Source organism: Glycine max, chromosome 8, assembly GCF_000004515.6.
Source record: "Glycine max cultivar Williams 82 chromosome 8, Glycine_max_v4.0, whole genome shotgun sequence".
NCBI lineage: Eukaryota > Viridiplantae > Streptophyta > Magnoliopsida > Fabales > Fabaceae > Glycine > Glycine max.
In genome coordinates this window covers 4,279,401-4,298,540 of record NC_038244.2, presented here as the reverse complement: position 1 = coordinate 4,298,540, position 19,140 = coordinate 4,279,401, and the positions used below count along the sequence as shown (strand labels likewise).

At 31.7% G+C, this 19,140-nt stretch overlaps 2 protein-coding genes across 2 annotated transcripts; both read left to right on the top strand.

Moving 5' to 3' along the window:
* The first annotated feature begins 1,421 nt into the window (after positions 1–1,421).
* LOC100800531 (nudix hydrolase 18, mitochondrial) lies at positions 1,422–2,656 on the top strand. Its single transcript, XM_003532498.3, has 5 exons — positions 1,422–1,683; positions 1,758–1,857; positions 1,972–2,055; positions 2,154–2,282; positions 2,357–2,656. Exons 1-5 carry the CDS (start codon positions 1,460–1,462, stop codon positions 2,567–2,569), a joined length of 750 nt encoding a protein of 249 aa, XP_003532546.2. The 5' UTR covers positions 1,422–1,459; the 3' UTR covers positions 2,570–2,656.
* Positions 2,657–13,235: 10,579 nt separating this feature from the next.
* LOC100788892 (probable inactive receptor kinase At1g48480) lies at positions 13,236–16,151 on the top strand. The gene is made up of 2 exons (XM_003530918.3): positions 13,236–14,880; positions 15,259–16,151. The coding sequence occupies exons 1-2, from the start codon at positions 13,548–13,550 to the stop codon at positions 15,873–15,875; spliced, it is 1,950 nt and encodes a 649-aa protein (XP_003530966.1). The 5' UTR covers positions 13,236–13,547; the 3' UTR covers positions 15,876–16,151.
* Positions 16,152–19,140: the final 2,989 nt, after the last annotated feature.

Genomic DNA, 19,140 nt, shown 5'->3' with positions numbered 1-19,140 from the left:
TTTAATCTTTTCACTTTTTTTTTTGTTTCTAGTCCTTTCAATTATATCATTTTTTTACTTTTTTAAAATATTTTTTTGAGTTCTTGTAAATTTATTATATTTTGATTTTAGTTCATCCAAATGTTATTTTTTATTTTATATTATTTTCGTGATTGGACATTTTTTTATGATATCATCATTTATTGATGACTTAAGTATTAATTTGATTTTTAAATTATTTATAATGATTCAATTCAGTTTTTAAATTTTGAAAGTTGCAATCAGATTCTTCAATTTTGTTAAATTTTTTAAAGCTCCAATCAGATTTTGATTTCTTTAATTATTTGGGATGATTAGTGTAAGAGCATATCGTACAAAATAATATTGCCAGAATTTCATACGAGAAAACGTGCACGACTGCAGACAATTGCTTAAATATAATAAATTAAAGAAAAATAAGGAAAGTTTGAAAGAAATTGTGCCAAAATAATTGATACATATAAGTTCCATGGAATTCCTATATATCGTACCATTTAGTAACCATTAATTATATCATATTTAAAAGATTAAAAAAATATACATAGCTTTTTTATGTAAACACGTGACCAATAATCAACATTTAATCTTAATTAATCATCATCTATGTATTATTGTATAATCTTTTTTAAAAGGTAAAAACTGAATTTTATTTATATAACCTACATATTGTTGTATAATCTTTATTTATAATTCTCATTTCTCATACTAAAGGGAGTTCTTACATAGAGCATATTAAGTGAGAGGATTTTTATTATGAGAGTGTGAGATGAGTGATTCTTGATCATTGAATCAAATCATAAAAAGGTTAAAATTAAAAGAAAATTATGTGACTTTTTAAAAATAATCATATGATCATTAAATAATTTATAATATAATTAATAAATCGTACGTGTATGATTATATAATTCAAATTGATTGCTATTGCCCTCTTGTACAAACACTCGTCACCCTTAATATACATCATTTGTATTACTATATGTATATATGAATACATGCATGTAATGAGATGATTTATTTATGTGAGAGTGGAAGAATTAAGTATTTATCACTAGATCTTATTCTCTCTTTTATTATTTATAAGATCTAATTATATAATTCATCAAAAAATTTTAAAAAATAATTAATTTAATTTATAATAATAAATATATCTTAAATTTATATTTTTTTAAAATTATTTTTGTCATTAATAATCCTCAATCTTATAATTGTTTTTAACAGGAAAAGGTTAAAATGAGGCAGTTGGGGGTTGTTGTTGGTTAATGGCTGGTTAATAATTAACAACCTGCAGCTAGCATGAGTATATATAGGAGCATATGGAAAAATAAAAAAAGGAAAATTACAGGTAACTAATTGTTGTCTGTAGATTACAAGTAAACATTGCGATTGTCTCCGATCCACCAAAGTGCCATAAATAGATAGGTAGCTATATTTATGGCACGGCATGCCATGGTTATTCAATTTTGTTCCCTTTTGCCTCGCTAGCTTCATTCATTCGTACGTCATGGGTCTCTTCTTCTCAAGAAATCTGCCTTTTAATCTCTTTCTTTTCTCAAAGAAAGCCTCTGGGGATTTGTTTCCCGAGCAACTCGACAACATGATGTGTCTCGTTGCCCGCACTGGCAGGCACTTGCAGCGCTACGACGATGGTTGTCGCCAAGTTGTGGGGTCTGTCTCTCTCAACGTCATTTTATGTATATATTCTTAACGTTAATTTGCTCATGACTTGTAATTTTCAACAGATGCATTCCATACAGATACAAGAGAAAGGGAAGCCAAAATAAGGAATTAGAGGTTTTGGTGATTAGTGCTCAGAAAGGCAATGGAATGCAGTTCCCAAAGGTAATTAATGATTAGGCATGTCTATGGTATGTAGTATCTAATAGTAATTATTTTGACATGAAATTCACAATTAATGGTTCATTTTTAATTAACGTGACATGCATGCATGCTCAGGGAGGTTGGGAGAGCGACGAATCCATGGAGCAGGCTGCTTTAAGGGAGACCATAGAGGAAGCTGGGGTCGTTGGCAACGTCGAAGTAATTAGTTTTGGTTAATTAATTACTTGCCAAACATTGCACCTTAATTAATCCATTTAATTTGCTTCTTACCCACCCTAGCTGGCCTCTAATTGCAGAGTAAATTGGGTAAATGGTTTTATAAGAGCAAACGCCAAGACACGATGCATGAGGGATATATGTTCCCTTTGCTTGTGAAGAAGCAATTAGAGAATTGGCCAGAGAAGAACATTCGGAAACGAACATGGGTATGTATGTCATATTATGCGCATGATCGATCCTTGTGTCTTAATTAATTAATGTTTTGTTCCTTTGCATGCAGATGACAATTGATGAAGCAAAACAAGCGTGTCCACATCCTTGGATGAAGGAGGCTTTGGATGTGTTGGTCAGTAGACAACCTCAATTTTGGGCGTTGCAAAGTCACACAACAGAAGGACTAACAACTAACAAGAGATCGATGCTAGAGACAGAAATTTCTAGAATGTACGTCAGAGAGAGATCTATCAACAGAACTCATTCAGTAGATGTATAAATTCTAGATCGATCTATTTGTTCTTTCCTTTATTTGATTCTTTTGTAATGCCACTTTTAATATAATTATGTTTAGTATTCGCATTACCAGCTAGATCATTTTGTTCTGTGACTTAATTTGCTTCTGTAATGGATGTGCCAATAATTTTTTTGTTTTTGATTGATTTGTTCAAAACTGCTTTTATTTTTTAATTACCGAATAATTGATATTTATAAGCTTATATAAGTAAGCTTTTTTTTTTCAGAATCCAACTCAAACAATGTCATTAATTTCATTAAACTTGTTTACCAAATTCTGAACCCATCTAATCCGTGTTTACAATAGTAGAATTGTGGTGGACAAGTATATAATTGCGGAAAAATCATTTAACTTTAAACTAGTAATTAATAAATAACAAACGATGTAATTAAATAATTAGTAATGCTTTATATATCAATAGATTCACTCTAAGCCTACAATAATAATAATAATAGACTATTCATTTGATTGAAAGATATATATATATATATATATATATATATATATATATATATATATATATATATATATATATATATATAAACGTCCCAAGACTTATGGGGCAACAGTATAAATTATTTATTGTTTTATCATTATTTGACAACCAAATGGCAAGTCTACATGATGATTTCATCTGGGAATAATTGAATATTCTTTAATCATCAGACAAATTAAATAGGACAAAACATCAAACTAGGTCAAACTTTGAAAGCATAGTAATTCCAAACACTGTTCGGTACAAGAATGGAAAATTCTATATATTCTGATATCCTGTCAAATCCAAAGGATTTTTTTATGGGTGAAATCCAAAGGATTTTTTTTTGTGTGAAAAATCCAAAGGAATTAAAACAACAATCGGAGTATGAAGATATGACAATAATGTGTTTCTTTAAGAAACTCTCTCAAACTGAAGGTTTTTAATATCTCTAAAATAAAACAAGTATATATGAAGAGAATTGAATAAAGCATTCAAGACATTTGACTGCTTCAAAACCACAATAATTATCTTATCCCAATTACTTAGCTTGCATTATTTTAAAATACATTTATTGTATATCTTTTAATGAGAAACTTGGAAGACTTTTTTCCTGTTCTTCCTATATATATATCATAAATGATTTGGTTATCTATATATCATAAATGATAGTTATATTTTCTTTCTCTTTTAATTAAAAAGACAAATAAGTGTGGAGCCTAAAGACGCTTGGTGTCCTGAGGAGGTGAGTTTGCTGTCCTGTCGTACGTAGGACCGTACCACAGATGTTGAACTGAACCCAACAATGTTCTTCTCTTTCTTAATTCCCTTGTAATTTGCATTCCTTCTTTATAGTTACATTGATTTGAGTATCGATCTTGACGAATACTCGGAATGGATCTTGACGAAAGACGAGACTAGGAAAGCACTTTATTTTCTTCACAAGATGACAGCACGCATAAGGATGGATGCTTGTGGAAGTCGAACCTTGATCAATGGGCTTCGTAAAATTGGGCGGCCCACAAAAAGACACAGGGTTAAGCCTAACGATTTTAATGTATGTATAGCATTATTGTTTATTTGAAATTACATGTCGGAGTCCTATGTTTTGATAATGCATGTGTCCTTGCCAGTGATTTATGTTTTAAGATTTCACTAGATTATCACTTATATTCCTTGGTAGTGTACCCCTACTATGCCTTTTAGTATCTCTTGGGAGTTTCTGCCTGAATAGCAACTAAAACTTTTTTTTTGTTGTTGATATCATCTAAAATTTAATTATAAGACTTCTATATAATGAACTATGTTAAAACAGAAATTATTGTTTTGCATTCTGTTCAAATAGTTAATGGAACTTCTTTTCAAAAGCTGGGTGGCAAATAAAAGCAAAACTCATGCATATCTGGATTACACCTTTGAAGCTATTTTAGATAGCCAAATAAGCAAAAGTGTTCCAGGAGTCTATGGCCTCTCAAAGTTTTACATTTTCGTGAAAATTCTCTCTATGGTTATTCCTTAATTTACAAAGAGAGGGGAAAATGTAAAAGATAATCATAAAGGTGATTAACAATATTGCAAAGTTCACGAAGTAATTACACTATTCCTTCTATGATTCTATCTCTTTGGTCTGTTGTCAAAGCTCTAGCTAGCACGATATCCTGACAACTAAAAAGTAAGATAGAACTTAGAAGGAGGATCCGCTTTCCCAAGGACTTGCACTCTTACACTTCGGTTCGGCACTCCCAATAAATTCTTCTTTAGTAGAAAAAAAAAACAAACTGCTTTAATTATTCTTTTTTAGCGAAGAAATAGTTTTCTATAAAAACCCTTTCATATTTGAGTCATTTTCTTTTTCCTGTAATTCGTTGTCCTTTGTTCATCTGTGTCATCAAAAGCTGTTTTTTGTACACTTTGATTTCCTGAACTTTATTCATTGTGACCAAACATGTCTTCTTTATTGACCCAAAAATAAATGCCTTGCTCATGCTGGCATCCCAAGTTAAGGTTGGAGAATCTTTAGACAACCTGGAGCGATTTGGGGTTTTGTTATATTAGTAGCTCTTAATTTACACCTCCACGTCTTATCTTAAGCTCAACACCGCATCATGTATTCAATTTGCAGGATTTATAAGGTCACTTGATGGTAAAAGGAGAAAAAAGAAAAAAAAAAAGTTGTGATTTTCATTCATTCGGTAATAAAAAATTAATAAATAATATTTATCGACAGAAAAAATATATTCAATTTGCAAAGTTTTAGACTAATATCAGTCTTTAGTTACGACAGATGGATAATTGGTTTTAATTTTTGGGATCGGGCAAATCTGCAACCCTAAGATTTGATTATGTTATCCAGCTAGGAAGGCAACATGAATAATGAAATCATAATAGTGGCAGAGCCCAACAATTATTGGTTACTTTTAACAAAGTATTCTCTGTACAGGTGAGGTAAGGAAGAATTGAATTTCTAATAACATGCTAAAAAATATCCCTATTTACCAACTAGACCTTGTTGGCATGTTATTTTTATTTCTTGTAATCATATGTTGTATATTGATTGTTTAAAACTTTATGGAAAATATGCCTAAATATATGCAACTTAAAAATACATAATTTAATTTTAAGAATTTGCTAATTATATTTTAAATCTTTAGAATGTTATCGACATAAAAATAAGGATCTTCTTATTGTTAATTTATTTTTAAGATTACCATGTTAGATTTTGAAATTTTTTTTATTACACTTTAATTCTATATATAGAGTCTAATAAAAGTTGAAGTACTAGTTTTGATGAATATGTAATGTAATGGCCAAAAATAACAAAACTAACATTTTCACGTGAAAATAGAGATTCCATTCTGAAATGGAAACGATCTATGTTGTTGCTTTACGGCAGTACTATAAATTAATTACCCGTGGGATAAAGTAAAAGTTTGAGTCTTTGTTGATCTAAATCATTTGATTAAGATTTTAGATGACCAAACCAAACTTAAGACATGGCGGATGTATGAGCACTTCTATAGTCTTAATAAAATATAGTGTATATATATTCTTTAATTAGGATCTGTGGCATATATTCCTCGCTAAACATTTATTGGCCTTTTCTTTTTACTATAAAAAAATTAAAGAAATAATGATAAAATTGAGTGAGGAATACTATTTTTTCGTCATTGAGGTCACAGAAATTGCAAACTTTTTAAAAAATAAATAATTAATTTTATCGTTAATTTTAATATTTCTGTAGTGATGATTAAATAGTTTCAATTTCTTGTACTAGTAGTTAGCCTTATCAGACATCCATATCCTCATATAGGATGCTGGTGAATTGGTCAACCTTTTTTAATTTGCAGGAACTGACATGAGAAATAGAATAACGGGCTCTAACGTTAAGGATTAAGAACAACGAATCAGAACACATTTTGATAGCAAAATAGAATGCGAGTCCAGCCGTAAAATTGATACGACTGTCATATGCTGCAATCATTAAGATCCATCACCAATTGTCATTTTTTTTAGCACAAGTTGAGGTTTTTCCGTATTTTATTACTTTGTCTCTTATAATAAGAAAAAAAACTCAAATATGTAGGGGCTGGCATCGTAGTTTAAAATGCGATGAAGATTTGGAAATTTCTGGTCGGTGCAGTTCTCACTATTAGATCTATCACCAAATTAAATTTAGCATCATTTTGCTATTGATTTTCAATTAATCAAATGTTGCGAAGATAAAAGAGACCTGCGGTGCAAGAATCCGATGTGCATTGTGAGCAAATTTACCCCCACAAAAAGAATTTACCGTTATTTTTTTCTTTTTATTAACATAAGCCTGTAGTTATCATGTTACGGTAATATTAAGCTCTCCCTTTCAGATAAATTGGAAAAATATCCCCCCATCAGTCATACTAGTGTTGGAAAATAAGTAGCCTATCGTTGTAGTACTTAAAAATATAAAATATTGTCACATTATTTCTGAAAATACGAAAATTTAAAAGCATCACGAGCTAATCATATATTCATTATTGATGAAGTTACTATCTTGATTTTTATAATTAAATAACATGACTCCAAAAATTAATATCTCCAAGCATATATATATATATATAGTCATTGTTAGAACCAAGTCAACCAACGTACCAAAACTCAAATACTCGATGATCAATCAAGAACACAAATTAAGATGTAACTTGTGTTGATTAAATTCTATGGATTCAGATATTTTTTAAAATCTCTTAATAATCTCACATAATATGTTTTGATACTCATTTAGTATTTTATAAGATTTATTAAAATTTTCCAACGATATCTCTTTTTAATTGCAGCACTCAACTCCTTGTCTCACAAGTCACAAGTCCAGACCAAATATAAATTAATTAAACAGAAAGCCATGCCAATCTTGCATAATCTGACCACCATCGCAATATAATATATATAATGCTATGTTTTGCTTCTGGTCTAGAGATAAAAATTAAATGAATGCGTATGGAATCTAATCCCAGATCACTCTTAATTTTAATCACAGTGAATCTAGTTAAACGTCTAAATATATAGATTTCTCCCTCTTTCAAATTATATGACGTTAATTTAAGGTTTTGACGCATCTATTAAAAAATATAATTGATTTATTAAATTTTAAAGAAAATATTAAATAATTTTTTGATATATTATTTTTTATTTTTTTAATTAATGACTCATTTATTTATTTTTTATATATTATTCCCATTAAATATTGATTAAGGGTAGTCTTAAAAAAATATTTAATATAACATTAATTTTATAAAATAATATATATTTTAGAATATTTTTTTCACTAAAAGAATATATCATTTGGAATCGAAGGAGTACTATTTATTATAGCTATACAGGTACTTAAATTAATAACATAAGATATGTAGCTTTTTAATATATATATATATGATTTATTTAGTAAAGCCTTTTATATATGACAATATAATTTTGAATGAATGTCTATAATAGATTGTACTTGCTTAATAAGAACGTTTTGGTTGCTAATGGTTGGAAAAAGGACATGACAAGCCAAACAAGACTTACAGTTGCCGTTTCTGATCAATGGGCCATATTTATATACAAGTGAAGTAAGCGACAGCCGACAGATAATAACTAGGGTTTATGATTCCGCAATATGCACATGTATGTTAAGGTAATGTTAGAAGTTTTAAAAAATAAATTATATCGGTAAAACTCCTGCAGGAGTGATTAAGCAGGCAATACTTGCAAAAGATCATGCAACCACACAATGCTTACTTAAAAGGTGCAGACGTAAAGATAGCTGTAGTCTTAGGAACACAACAGAACAGCTCACTTTTGCTGCTCTGCCGTGTGAACAAAATTAAACTATAATCACATTCATTATTTAATAAATTTCTTATGTAGTAATTTATATCATAATACATCAAAGTTTAACTCTACTTTACGTGTGTGTTTCTTGTTAATGGAATTATGGATTAATGTACTACTCCTTTAGCTCTCAATTATATATAATAATTTTAAAATAATTAAAAAATTAATTAGTATTATTTAATTTTATTAGTCCTACTTAAAAGATAAGTTTCATTTCCAAATTAACCTTAATTAAAATTTGATATTAAGAATAAAAAAATCATTCAAGTTAGAATCTCAATATAAAAATATCTTTAAGATGATCTCATTAAATATAATAAAATTAGTTTACATTTATTTATATTTAAGAACAAAATATATGAATTTTTATTGTTTATATTTGACATCGAAAAAAGTATTAGATGGATAAGTTCTTTTTTTTCTTTTTGAAAAAAAAAAAATGGTTCAAACAGATTTTCTAGAACAATCTTGTATCGATTTTAAGAAGAGTCGGGTTTTTTATGTAAGTAAATCAATCACCAAATCATTCTTGGTTTGAACTATCAAACCATTCTTGGTTCAAATCAAATTTTATTTATACAAGTTCGATCATAATTCAAGGACCATTGAATTATTAAACTTTGAACTAATACTTGTATTGATTGAATGATTAGTTTGATTTTTAAAAATAATAACAATTGTCAATATAAAGAGTTTTATACGTATGATTTTTCAATTTTAACCTCATTCAATGTTAACTTGGTTTTCGAAAGAATACAATAACATCAAATTAACCAATAGAGCTTAATAATAGATATACAATTTTAACATCTTTGACATTTGTCCTATCATAATAAACACCATACAGTTTTAAGTCTAGTATTTGTATAGATAACATGGATTTGACAGTCCCGAAATTGCTAATAAGAGAAAAATACCATACCAGTGTTGTGGTCTAGCTATAGATATTTTCTGCAACAAAAACTCTTTTGTTATTAAAATTCCATACTTTTGTATTTATTTATTTACTATAGTGAAAAGAAATTAATTCCACATTCTTTTTTGGAAAAAAAAAAGTACTATCAGCGCACAAATCAAATGAAAAGCGTTAATGTCACAAGATTAGCATTAGATTTGGCACAAAAGAAACCAATCTGACAAGAGAATTCCTAATATGCCGAAAAAGAGTCAAATCTAGGACAACAAGTGAAGAAAAGAAACCAAAAACAAAATATCAAGGATGCTGTTAGAAGAGATACATGGCGACTCCTAGAAGACAAAAGTGGTGAAAAACAAGAAGATAGAATTTGTCGTAGCAACAATATGCTACAGAAGAGTACCCAAAGGTAGATGATTACACGCCAAGCCAATTACAAGAAGGGTTGTGAATTTGATCTCGCAAATGGTGATTCCTATGAGCATTGTCTTGTATGAGACATTGAAGACGGAAATTTTTTTCTCACGGAGACTCTGGACACGGGAATGGAGATGGGATTACACTTCCCGTCATGAGAATATTACATAATTATTCTTGTTTTAATTGTTATTTTATATTTTAAATATTAAAAATTAGTTATATATTTTTAATATACTTAATCACTTAACATATACATAATTATACACACCGATACAACATATCATGTAACAAAACAACAACAATATTTTTTAAATTGGTAAAATTGTAAACTTGGTCCCCCACTTTATCTCCAATTACGGATTTGGTTCTCTTATAATTTAATTTACAAATTTAATTTCCCAATTTTATAAATCTCTCCAAAATTGGTCTTGGAAGCCCGATTTGGACATTAACCGTTAACCTCAAACGTTGATTGTCACGTGTCAATGTCACATGTGATTGCCACGTGTCAACGTCTGAGTGGTTCCCTGTAAAACTTTCATTTTTTGTAGGTAAAATTGCACTTTTGGTCCCTCAGTTTTACTCCAATTTCAATTTTGGTCACCCTATAGTTTAATTCACACATTTGGTCCCCCAGTTTTATAAATTGTTATGCAAAACTGGTCTTTTGAATGGTTTAGCCACTGGAGCTAGAGACATGGTAGGTCTTGATAAATCTCGCACTTCTTTTTCATCGCAAGTTTTTTACTCACTTGGAACTGAAATTTTCAGATCTCTTACTTTAACAGGTTCTGTAATAACTTCCTCTTTTTTTGCCCCCCATGCGCAATATTATGTGTATACGACTGCTTAAGTGGCCTATGTATGTATGACAATGGTATTTTTGTTTGAAATTTGAAATACAACTTATCCAGTAATGAAATTTGACTGAATTTATAAAGGGATTTATAAAATTAGGGGACCAAATGTGTGAATTAAATTATAAGGGAACCAAAATCGAAATTGGAGTAAAATTGGAGGACCAAAAGTGTAATTTACCTAAAAAAATAAAGTCTTTACAGGAAACTACTCAGACGTTGATACGTGGCATTGACACAGGACAATTACACGTGACACTCAACGGTCTGAGGTTAACGATTAACGTCTAAATCGAAATTCTAGGACCAAATTTATAAATTAAATTAAAAGAAGACCAATTTCAAAATTGGAGATAAACTACAATTTTGCCTTTTAAATTTACTAGAAATCAGGAGGGGAGTTTAATTGAAGAGCACGAACAAAAAGCGAGAAAGTACTCTCCATCATCACCGCCTCGGTGACATTCCTAATTACAAGTACACCATCAAAATAACTCTCAAAGTCGATCTCAAGAAGCTTACCAGAGAGAGACATGAACACTGGTTAATTGCACGCACATTCTTCTTCCATGTGCAAACTATAAGCCATTCTATGCCCTGTACGTGTAGGCAGGTTTCCCACCATAGATTTAAAAACTTGATCCAACTGGTTACATATGTATAACCTTTGATATCTCACATATAAAGTACAAAAATCTCCTCCTCTATTGGTAAGGAAGGCTAGCTGGGCCTCAAAAACATGTATTTATCACCATTCCATTATCATCCTTTTCAAATATTAATTTATTCTTAAATTGTATTTAAGTTAATATTTTTATTAATGCTATTCATTTAATTTATATTCAATTATCAAATTCGTTGTCGTTGTTGATTTTTTATTATATGTATCTACAACAGACTCTATTACACGTTTGATCAAGATGGCAGGTTAGTAGAGAGAGGTACTGATACATGAGTATTGTGGTTTATACTTCGAGGCTATTTCGATACAAAGTTTGAACAGTTATTCAGATTTTTTCTAAAAATAAAAATACTCTATATTTTGAGTAAAGAAACTTAAAAATAAAAATTCTAACTTTATCTAAATAAAGTCATAAATTGCTCGAAACGTTCGCAATCGTCAAACATAACTAATGACTTTTATATATAAAAAAAAACACTAACTAATTCGAAGTTTAGTCAAAAAATAAATAAAATTTAACAGATAATTGTTTCTACCAAATATCTAACTAGTGTAATACCAAAATGATTCAACTCTAATTTTGACACATTAATCATTTGTATCTAATCACTTGATTTTTTTCATTATATTTTTTTTTCATAAGCTATTTGGTTTTATTTTTAGTCATTGACATTAATGTTAAGTGATGACATGACAAATATAATTTATGCTTTAAAAATTTGTTATGTTTTTAGTGATTTTTAACTATTTTAATTATTTTGACAAATTTAATTTTTTAGAAATATTACAAATATAAATAAATAAAAAAAATCAAAAATCTAGGTACTAAATTTTCTAAAATCACAAACGTTACAAAAACAAACATTTGGACTGTAAAAAAAGTTGTAACTAAAACTGACAAAAAAACTTAAACATAAAGTTGATACACACCACATAAATTATGTTTGTCTCATCATTACTTAAAATTTTCATAAGGAACTAAAAACAAAACATAACAATTTAGGAAGGACTAAAAAAAATTGAGATTAGAAACCAAAATCGAGATAAAACCACAGACAAAAAATATATTTTACTTAAAACAACATGTGCTCCGATTTCATTCATACCGGTTAGACTTATGTACAAGCTTGATGTGCCAACAAAATAACTTATGTGCTCAAATGAAGTATCTATTTTTTTTATAAAAAAAATTGATACATAGTCATGAGTTCAAACAAGTGTAAGATACGTGCCCAATACATGTATAATACATTTTGTCTTTGAACTCCTTAAACCAAATTGTGGCTAATTTCCTAGACCAAATTTACGCTCCTCTATTTTTAAACTAAAGCACATTTGCATTTGTAGTTTGATTGTTGTTATTTTTATCTTTTTATTATATGTGATATTGACGGTGATATAATTAGATTATGTAGTTTTTTTTAATACTTTATAAATAAAAAGCTATAAGCTTTTAAAATTAATCTAATACTAAAATTAGAAATACTACAAAATATATTTTTATCAAGAAAATCAAGTTAAAATTTATAAAAAAAAATGTTACATAAATATGTTTATTTATGTAATTTTACATTTTAAAGTTAATTTAACAAGATAATTTTATCAAACATTTATAATTCAATAAGATGATTTTCAATTTTTAACTATTAATTATCTTTTTAGCTAGTTGTGTTAAACATAGTCTTAGTCTCTCATTTCTTTATAAAGAAATTTTCATATTGATTTTAGGATAATAAGATGTTTATTTATTTTTATTGAGAGAAATATAAAAAAATGTTTTGTTTTGAAATTGATGGATTAAAAAAAATTAAAAACCAAAAACAAAAGTAATCTAAATCAAGGGAAAAAACAAAGGTAAGTATTAAACACGATGAAAGGGATATGGGCATTTTTTGTAGTAGTAAGAAGTAAGTATATATAGTACCAGTATATATAGGTATAGATTTTTTTAGTGGAATGTAGTATATATAGAATAAAATACAGATTTAGTTTTGTTTTGAAGAGTAGATAGAATATAGATAGATAATAAAGAATGGGAATAGAAGTAAATTATGTAAAGTTTATGAAGGGAATGAGATTAATTAGGGCAAAGGGAAAGGAAAAAAAGAAGTTGAGTGATGACTTTAGTGTATCTGAGCAAGTTAGGGTTGTTTTCTGGGTGATGAGCACACAGGCTGGACTATTTTATTTATTCCAATTTTGTATAGTGGTTGCGCTTGTGTTTGTGTCAGTCTCCTCCTTCTCCCTCAGAATTCGCAATGCTGCCTCAGAAGCACACTCTGGTGGCGACACTGGCTGTGGTGCTCGCAGTAGCACAAGCAGTAGATCTGGCTTCCGAGCGAGCCGCATTGCTCGCTCTCCGTTCCGCCGTGGGAGGCCGAACCCTCTTCTGGAACGCCACCAGGGAGAGCCCCTGCAATTGGGCCGGGGTCCAATGCGAGCACGACCACGTCGTCGAGCTTCACCTCCCCGGTGTCGCTCTCTCCGGCGAAATCCCGGTCGGTATATTCGGGAATCTGACCCAGCTCCGAACCCTTAGTCTCCGTTTCAACGCACTCCGAGGTTCCCTCCCTTCAGATCTGGCCTCCTGCGTCAACCTCCGCAACCTCTACATTCAGCGCAACTTGCTCAGCGGCCAAATCCCACCCTTTCTGTTTGATTTTGCGGACCTGGTTCGCTTGAACTTGGGCTTCAACAACTTCTCCGGGCCCTTTCCCACCGCCTTCAACAGCCTCACCCGCTTGAAAACTTTGTTTCTCGAAAACAACCAGCTCTCCGGCCCAATCCCCGACCTGGACAAACTCACCCTCGACCAGTTCAACGTCTCCGACAACCTCCTCAACGGCTCTGTCCCTCTTAAGCTTCAGGCATTCCCTCCGGACTCTTTTCTAGGTAACTCCCTCTGTGGCCGCCCACTCTCTCTCTGTCCCGGAGATGTTGCCGATCCTCTCTCCGTCGACAACAACGCCAAGGACAGCAACACCAACAACAAGAGCAAGTTGTCCGGGGGCGCCATAGCGGGAATTGTTGTCGGATCGGTGGTGTTTCTTCTCTTGCTTGTGTTCCTCTTCATTTTCCTGTGCAGGAACAAGAGTGCCAAGAATACCAGCGCCGTCGACATTGCCACTGTCAAACATCCTGAGACGGAGTCCAAAGTTCTTGCCGACAAGGGGGTCTCCGATGTCGAGAACGGCGCTGGTCATGCTAATGGCAACTCTGCGGTCGCAGCTGTGGCGGTGGGGAATGGCGGTAGCAAGGCGGCGGAAGGGAACGCGAAGAAGTTGGTGTTTTTTGGGAATGCGGCGAGGGCGTTTGATTTGGAAGATTTGCTTAGGGCTTCGGCGGAGGTTTTGGGGAAAGGGACTTTCGGGACGGCGTACAAGGCGGTGTTGGAGGCGGGGCCGGTGGTGGCCGTGAAGAGGTTGAAGGACGTGACCATTTCGGAGAAGGAATTTAGGGAGAAGATTGAGGCGGTGGGAGCGATGGATCACGAGAGTTTGGTGCCTCTCAGGGCTTACTATTTCAGCAGGGATGAGAAGCTCCTCGTCTATGATTACATGTCCATGGGAAGCTTGTCTGCGCTTTTACATGGTTCGTCCATTCCTTCTTTCTTTCTCTTTATTTTTTGTGCTTGCTTTTCACTCAATTTGGACCTTTTCTTGGACTATCATTACTTGCCGCAATTGTGTTTCTTTTTTGGGGAAAGAATGCATCATTGGCTGTGTTAGTCATCGATTAATTGTTCATTACTCTGCATTTGTTAGGAATAATCTTTAGATGCATTTCACTTGTTTCTTATTATATATATGCCTTTTTGGTCCCAATTGGATCACAAATGTGGCTGTTTGTCCGAATTGTCTCTCCATCTCCTGCTACTACTAGACTAGGCTTAGTTGGTAGAATTTGGCTATGTTGATTTCATGAGTTTCTAAACAGTGGTGATGATGTTTCTGATTCTGATCTTTACAGGAAACAAAGGAGCTGGTAGGACACCACTGAATTGGGAAGTGAGATCAGGCATTGCACTTGGAGCTGCCCGTGGCATTGAGTACCTACATTCACGAGGGCCTAATGTTTCTCATGGAAATATCAAGTCATCAAACATCCTCTTAACCAAATCATATGATGCCAGAGTGTCTGACTTTGGCCTTGCACACCTTGTTAGCCCCTCCTCTACCCCTAACCGTGTGGCCGGCTACCGTGCACCGGAGGTGACTGATCCTCGCAAGGTGTCTCAGAAGGTAGATGTGTACAGTTTTGGTGTGTTGCTCTTGGAACTTCTGACTGGGAAGGCACCTACCCATGCTCTCCTGAATGAGGAAGGAGTGGACCTCCCCAGATGGGTTCAATCTGTGGTTAGAGAAGAGTGGACTTCTGAGGTCTTTGATCTTGAGCTCCTTAGGTATCAGAATGTGGAAGAGGAGATGGTTCAGTTGTTGCAACTTGCAGTAGATTGTGCAGCACAATACCCTGACATGCGCCCTTCAATGTCTGAAGTGGTAAGGCGCATACAAGAGTTGCGAAGGTCTAGCTTGAAAGAGGAGGACCAGGACCAAATCCAACATGACAATGATATACAGTTATAGAAGAACATGTATCTTCTCCCATATTTTTACTTGCTAAATCCTGTGCGTAAGTTGCTTGTATTCTGTTGTTAGCTTGGGCCGGCCTCAAATTTCTTTCCTTGGCACCAAACTTTTGAATTTTCTTCCTCCTCAAATCTCCATTGTGCCATCTCCCCCCTTTTCCTTCCCAATCAATACATTGGGGGGAAGTGGATATCTGTTCCATTAGTTATTGTTGGATTCTGGTTGATTGTAATTATTACTTCTGCTTTAACATGCCTTTTACTTTTGTTGAAACCTTATTATGTCTGTTGAAAATTTGTAATTGAGATGTTATAGTAGCTGTCGTTGGATGGTTGGTTGCGATGTCTCGTCGGTGGTGTGTTTTATTATTGCCAAAAAAGATTATTGTGAACGTGATCGCCACCTTCGTGAGGATGGGCGATTTATGCCCCAAACCAACTTTTGATTAATTCTTCCTCCTCTTGCCAGTTGGTTTAAGATTTATTTATAGAATGCCCACGTCACGAAGAAAAGAAAACACCCTTACAGATTGGATAAAATTAAAACTGTGAGGTACAGTATGGATAAATTGTCAAATTTGATTTTTATGAAATCAAATGTTAGAAGAGGGTACGGCATATGTGCAAAATTGTGATCGTTACGATATTTGATGTTCATACCATAGCTGTGTGTTAAATTAGTCAAAACAGTTAATTTGACATGATTCTAATAAAGGTTCAATCTAGCAATTAAATTTATGACAAATTCTGGAAAGCAGGATTTTTTATAATTATTTGTGAGACTCCAAAACATTTTTTTAATCAATTAAATTAGATTCCTTGTCATGAAAGTAGGATATTAGAGTATGCCTCAAAGATCAGTAATACTGGTCCCCCACAAGCCAATTTTGTCAGACTAAGCATGAGTTGTTTGAATGATTTCTTATCCTTTTTTTAATTTAGATTTTGAAATTTAAACATCAGCCCATGGTTGGCAGTGACAGTGGCCGAAATTTAAAAGAATGGGATTCGGGTGAGTAGTATAATGCTATAAACTGATGAAAGCTCAAACGTATGTGCGATGCGTTTTTGCTTTAGGTGCTTATAATTGTAACTCTACAGTGTACATGTACAAACATACTAGTTATGGTTCATGGCCATATTTTGTTGGCTCTAGGGCCACCTGGTCTTTTTTGTTAATATATGGAGGGGCTACACTTTAAAAAGGTTGGAAACAAAATAATCAGAAAGTGATGTGAGAGAAGCAAAGATTGGCATCCCACCATCTTAACCATACTACATGGGATGCGTTTGTCTCTTGGTTATTGCCGTCCCATCTTTCAAAGTTGATGACCGTTGCAGTTGCAGTATGTCTGCTGTAAAAATTGACACCACTTGATTGCATTTAGCAGTTAGCATGAAGCAGATTTTTGCTAACAAAATAAAATAAAATTGAATACTCATTTCAACCTTGATACAAATTAACATTAATTTTAAAAAATGAATGATATCAATTCAAGTTTTCCATAAGATCGTCGTCCTAGATTGTCTAGTTTATTTCTATAGAGTTCTATTAGATATTTTTAATTAATTAATAAGTAAATATTTTTTGTATTTTTCAATAAAAAGCAAACAATTTCAATTAAATAGTTTTTATTTTATTTTTGTAAGCATATTCCTATCAACACTTTATCTGTTTAGCATTTTCTTATATATTAGGATCGGTCTAGTGATTAAAAAAGATGTTAGATAGATTTCATATATATTCTAACCTTGGTGTCACTATTACATATAATTATTTTCCTATCATTTTTCATAAATTATTCAATTTTTTTAAGATGATGCTGTACCACCACGGGATCATCTAATGAGTTAAGTTTAATGTGCACTTTATTACATACTCATTTTAAATGTTATTTCTTATTTATAGCAACTAAAATGAGTATCTATAATAAATACTTATATATATATATATATATATATATATATATATATATATATATATATATATATATATATATATATATATAAGAATTGTATATTCTCTGAAATAAAGTAATTGTTATTTAAAAATTTACATAAGGATTAAAAATATCATTAAATACTAACATTTAAGTTTTCTTGATCATATGTCCATCTTATTCCACTAATGTTCCACAAGAGAAACGGTTAGATTAATTAGCAAATTCTATAATTCCATAAAGTTATGCTATTAAGTCCTTGTAGTTTAAAAAAAATTTGCAAAATCTATATAGTTTTAAAATTTAGTAAATAAATCCTTAAAAACACTGTTAAATACTATCTGTCTAAGATTAACTTTTTCAAATTGATCTTTTTTTGTTCAAACCACCAGTTTGTTAGTAAGTTGTGATCTCTTTTGAGAATGTCACTTGTTTCCCAAGTCAAAATTATAAGAAAATGTATACAGATAGAGAATAGAGATAGATAATTGGATTGATGACAACAACCAGCAGGGGAAGGGAAATACTGGGGGTAAAAGAAAAGTATGTATGCCTTTCTTCTGCTGAAGCTTTGGACTATGGTACGCCATCGATTTAACCTACATTGGATCATTATTATAGTCTAGGATATCAAATTATTGAAGTTCATCTACTGCCAAGTATATGCCAGTTAAAGAGATGGTAATTTTTTTAATAACTCAGATTGATAATTCAAACCAGCCCAACTCAATTAAAGTTGCATTGATTGTTGGGTTGAGTTGAATTACAACAAAAAAAGGCCAATTAAGTTTAGTTGAGTTGGATTAAAAATATACTAAAATCAACCCAACCTTTACAACTTACACTTGTAGATGACATTTGAAGGCGAATAAATTGAGTATCGATTTTGCAATTTGATGTAGCAACGTCACTTCGGATCCAAAACACATAGATGCCGCTTGAGAAGCCTGCAACATCTACTTTCAACCATTAATCCAACCTAATATGTCAAATGATACCATCAACCTTTCTACTACTAACCTGAGTATCAGGTAAGGCTAAGAAACTCACATTATGTTTACCATGCAATCAACTTCCAAATTGACCGAAGTTTGCTTTTGAAAGCAATACCTCAAATATTCTAGGCTAATATATTAATAATTAAAGAGTAAACTATATTAATTACCCTAAACTTTTGTGAAATTATACAAATACCTCCTTTTTTAACATTTACAGTAACTCTCTTCTAGATGAACACTATAATTTTTTCAAATAACTAAGGAAGTTAGTGTAGTGTATAAGAGAGAGTGTTAGTGTATATTTTTTCCAAAAATTAAAGGGATT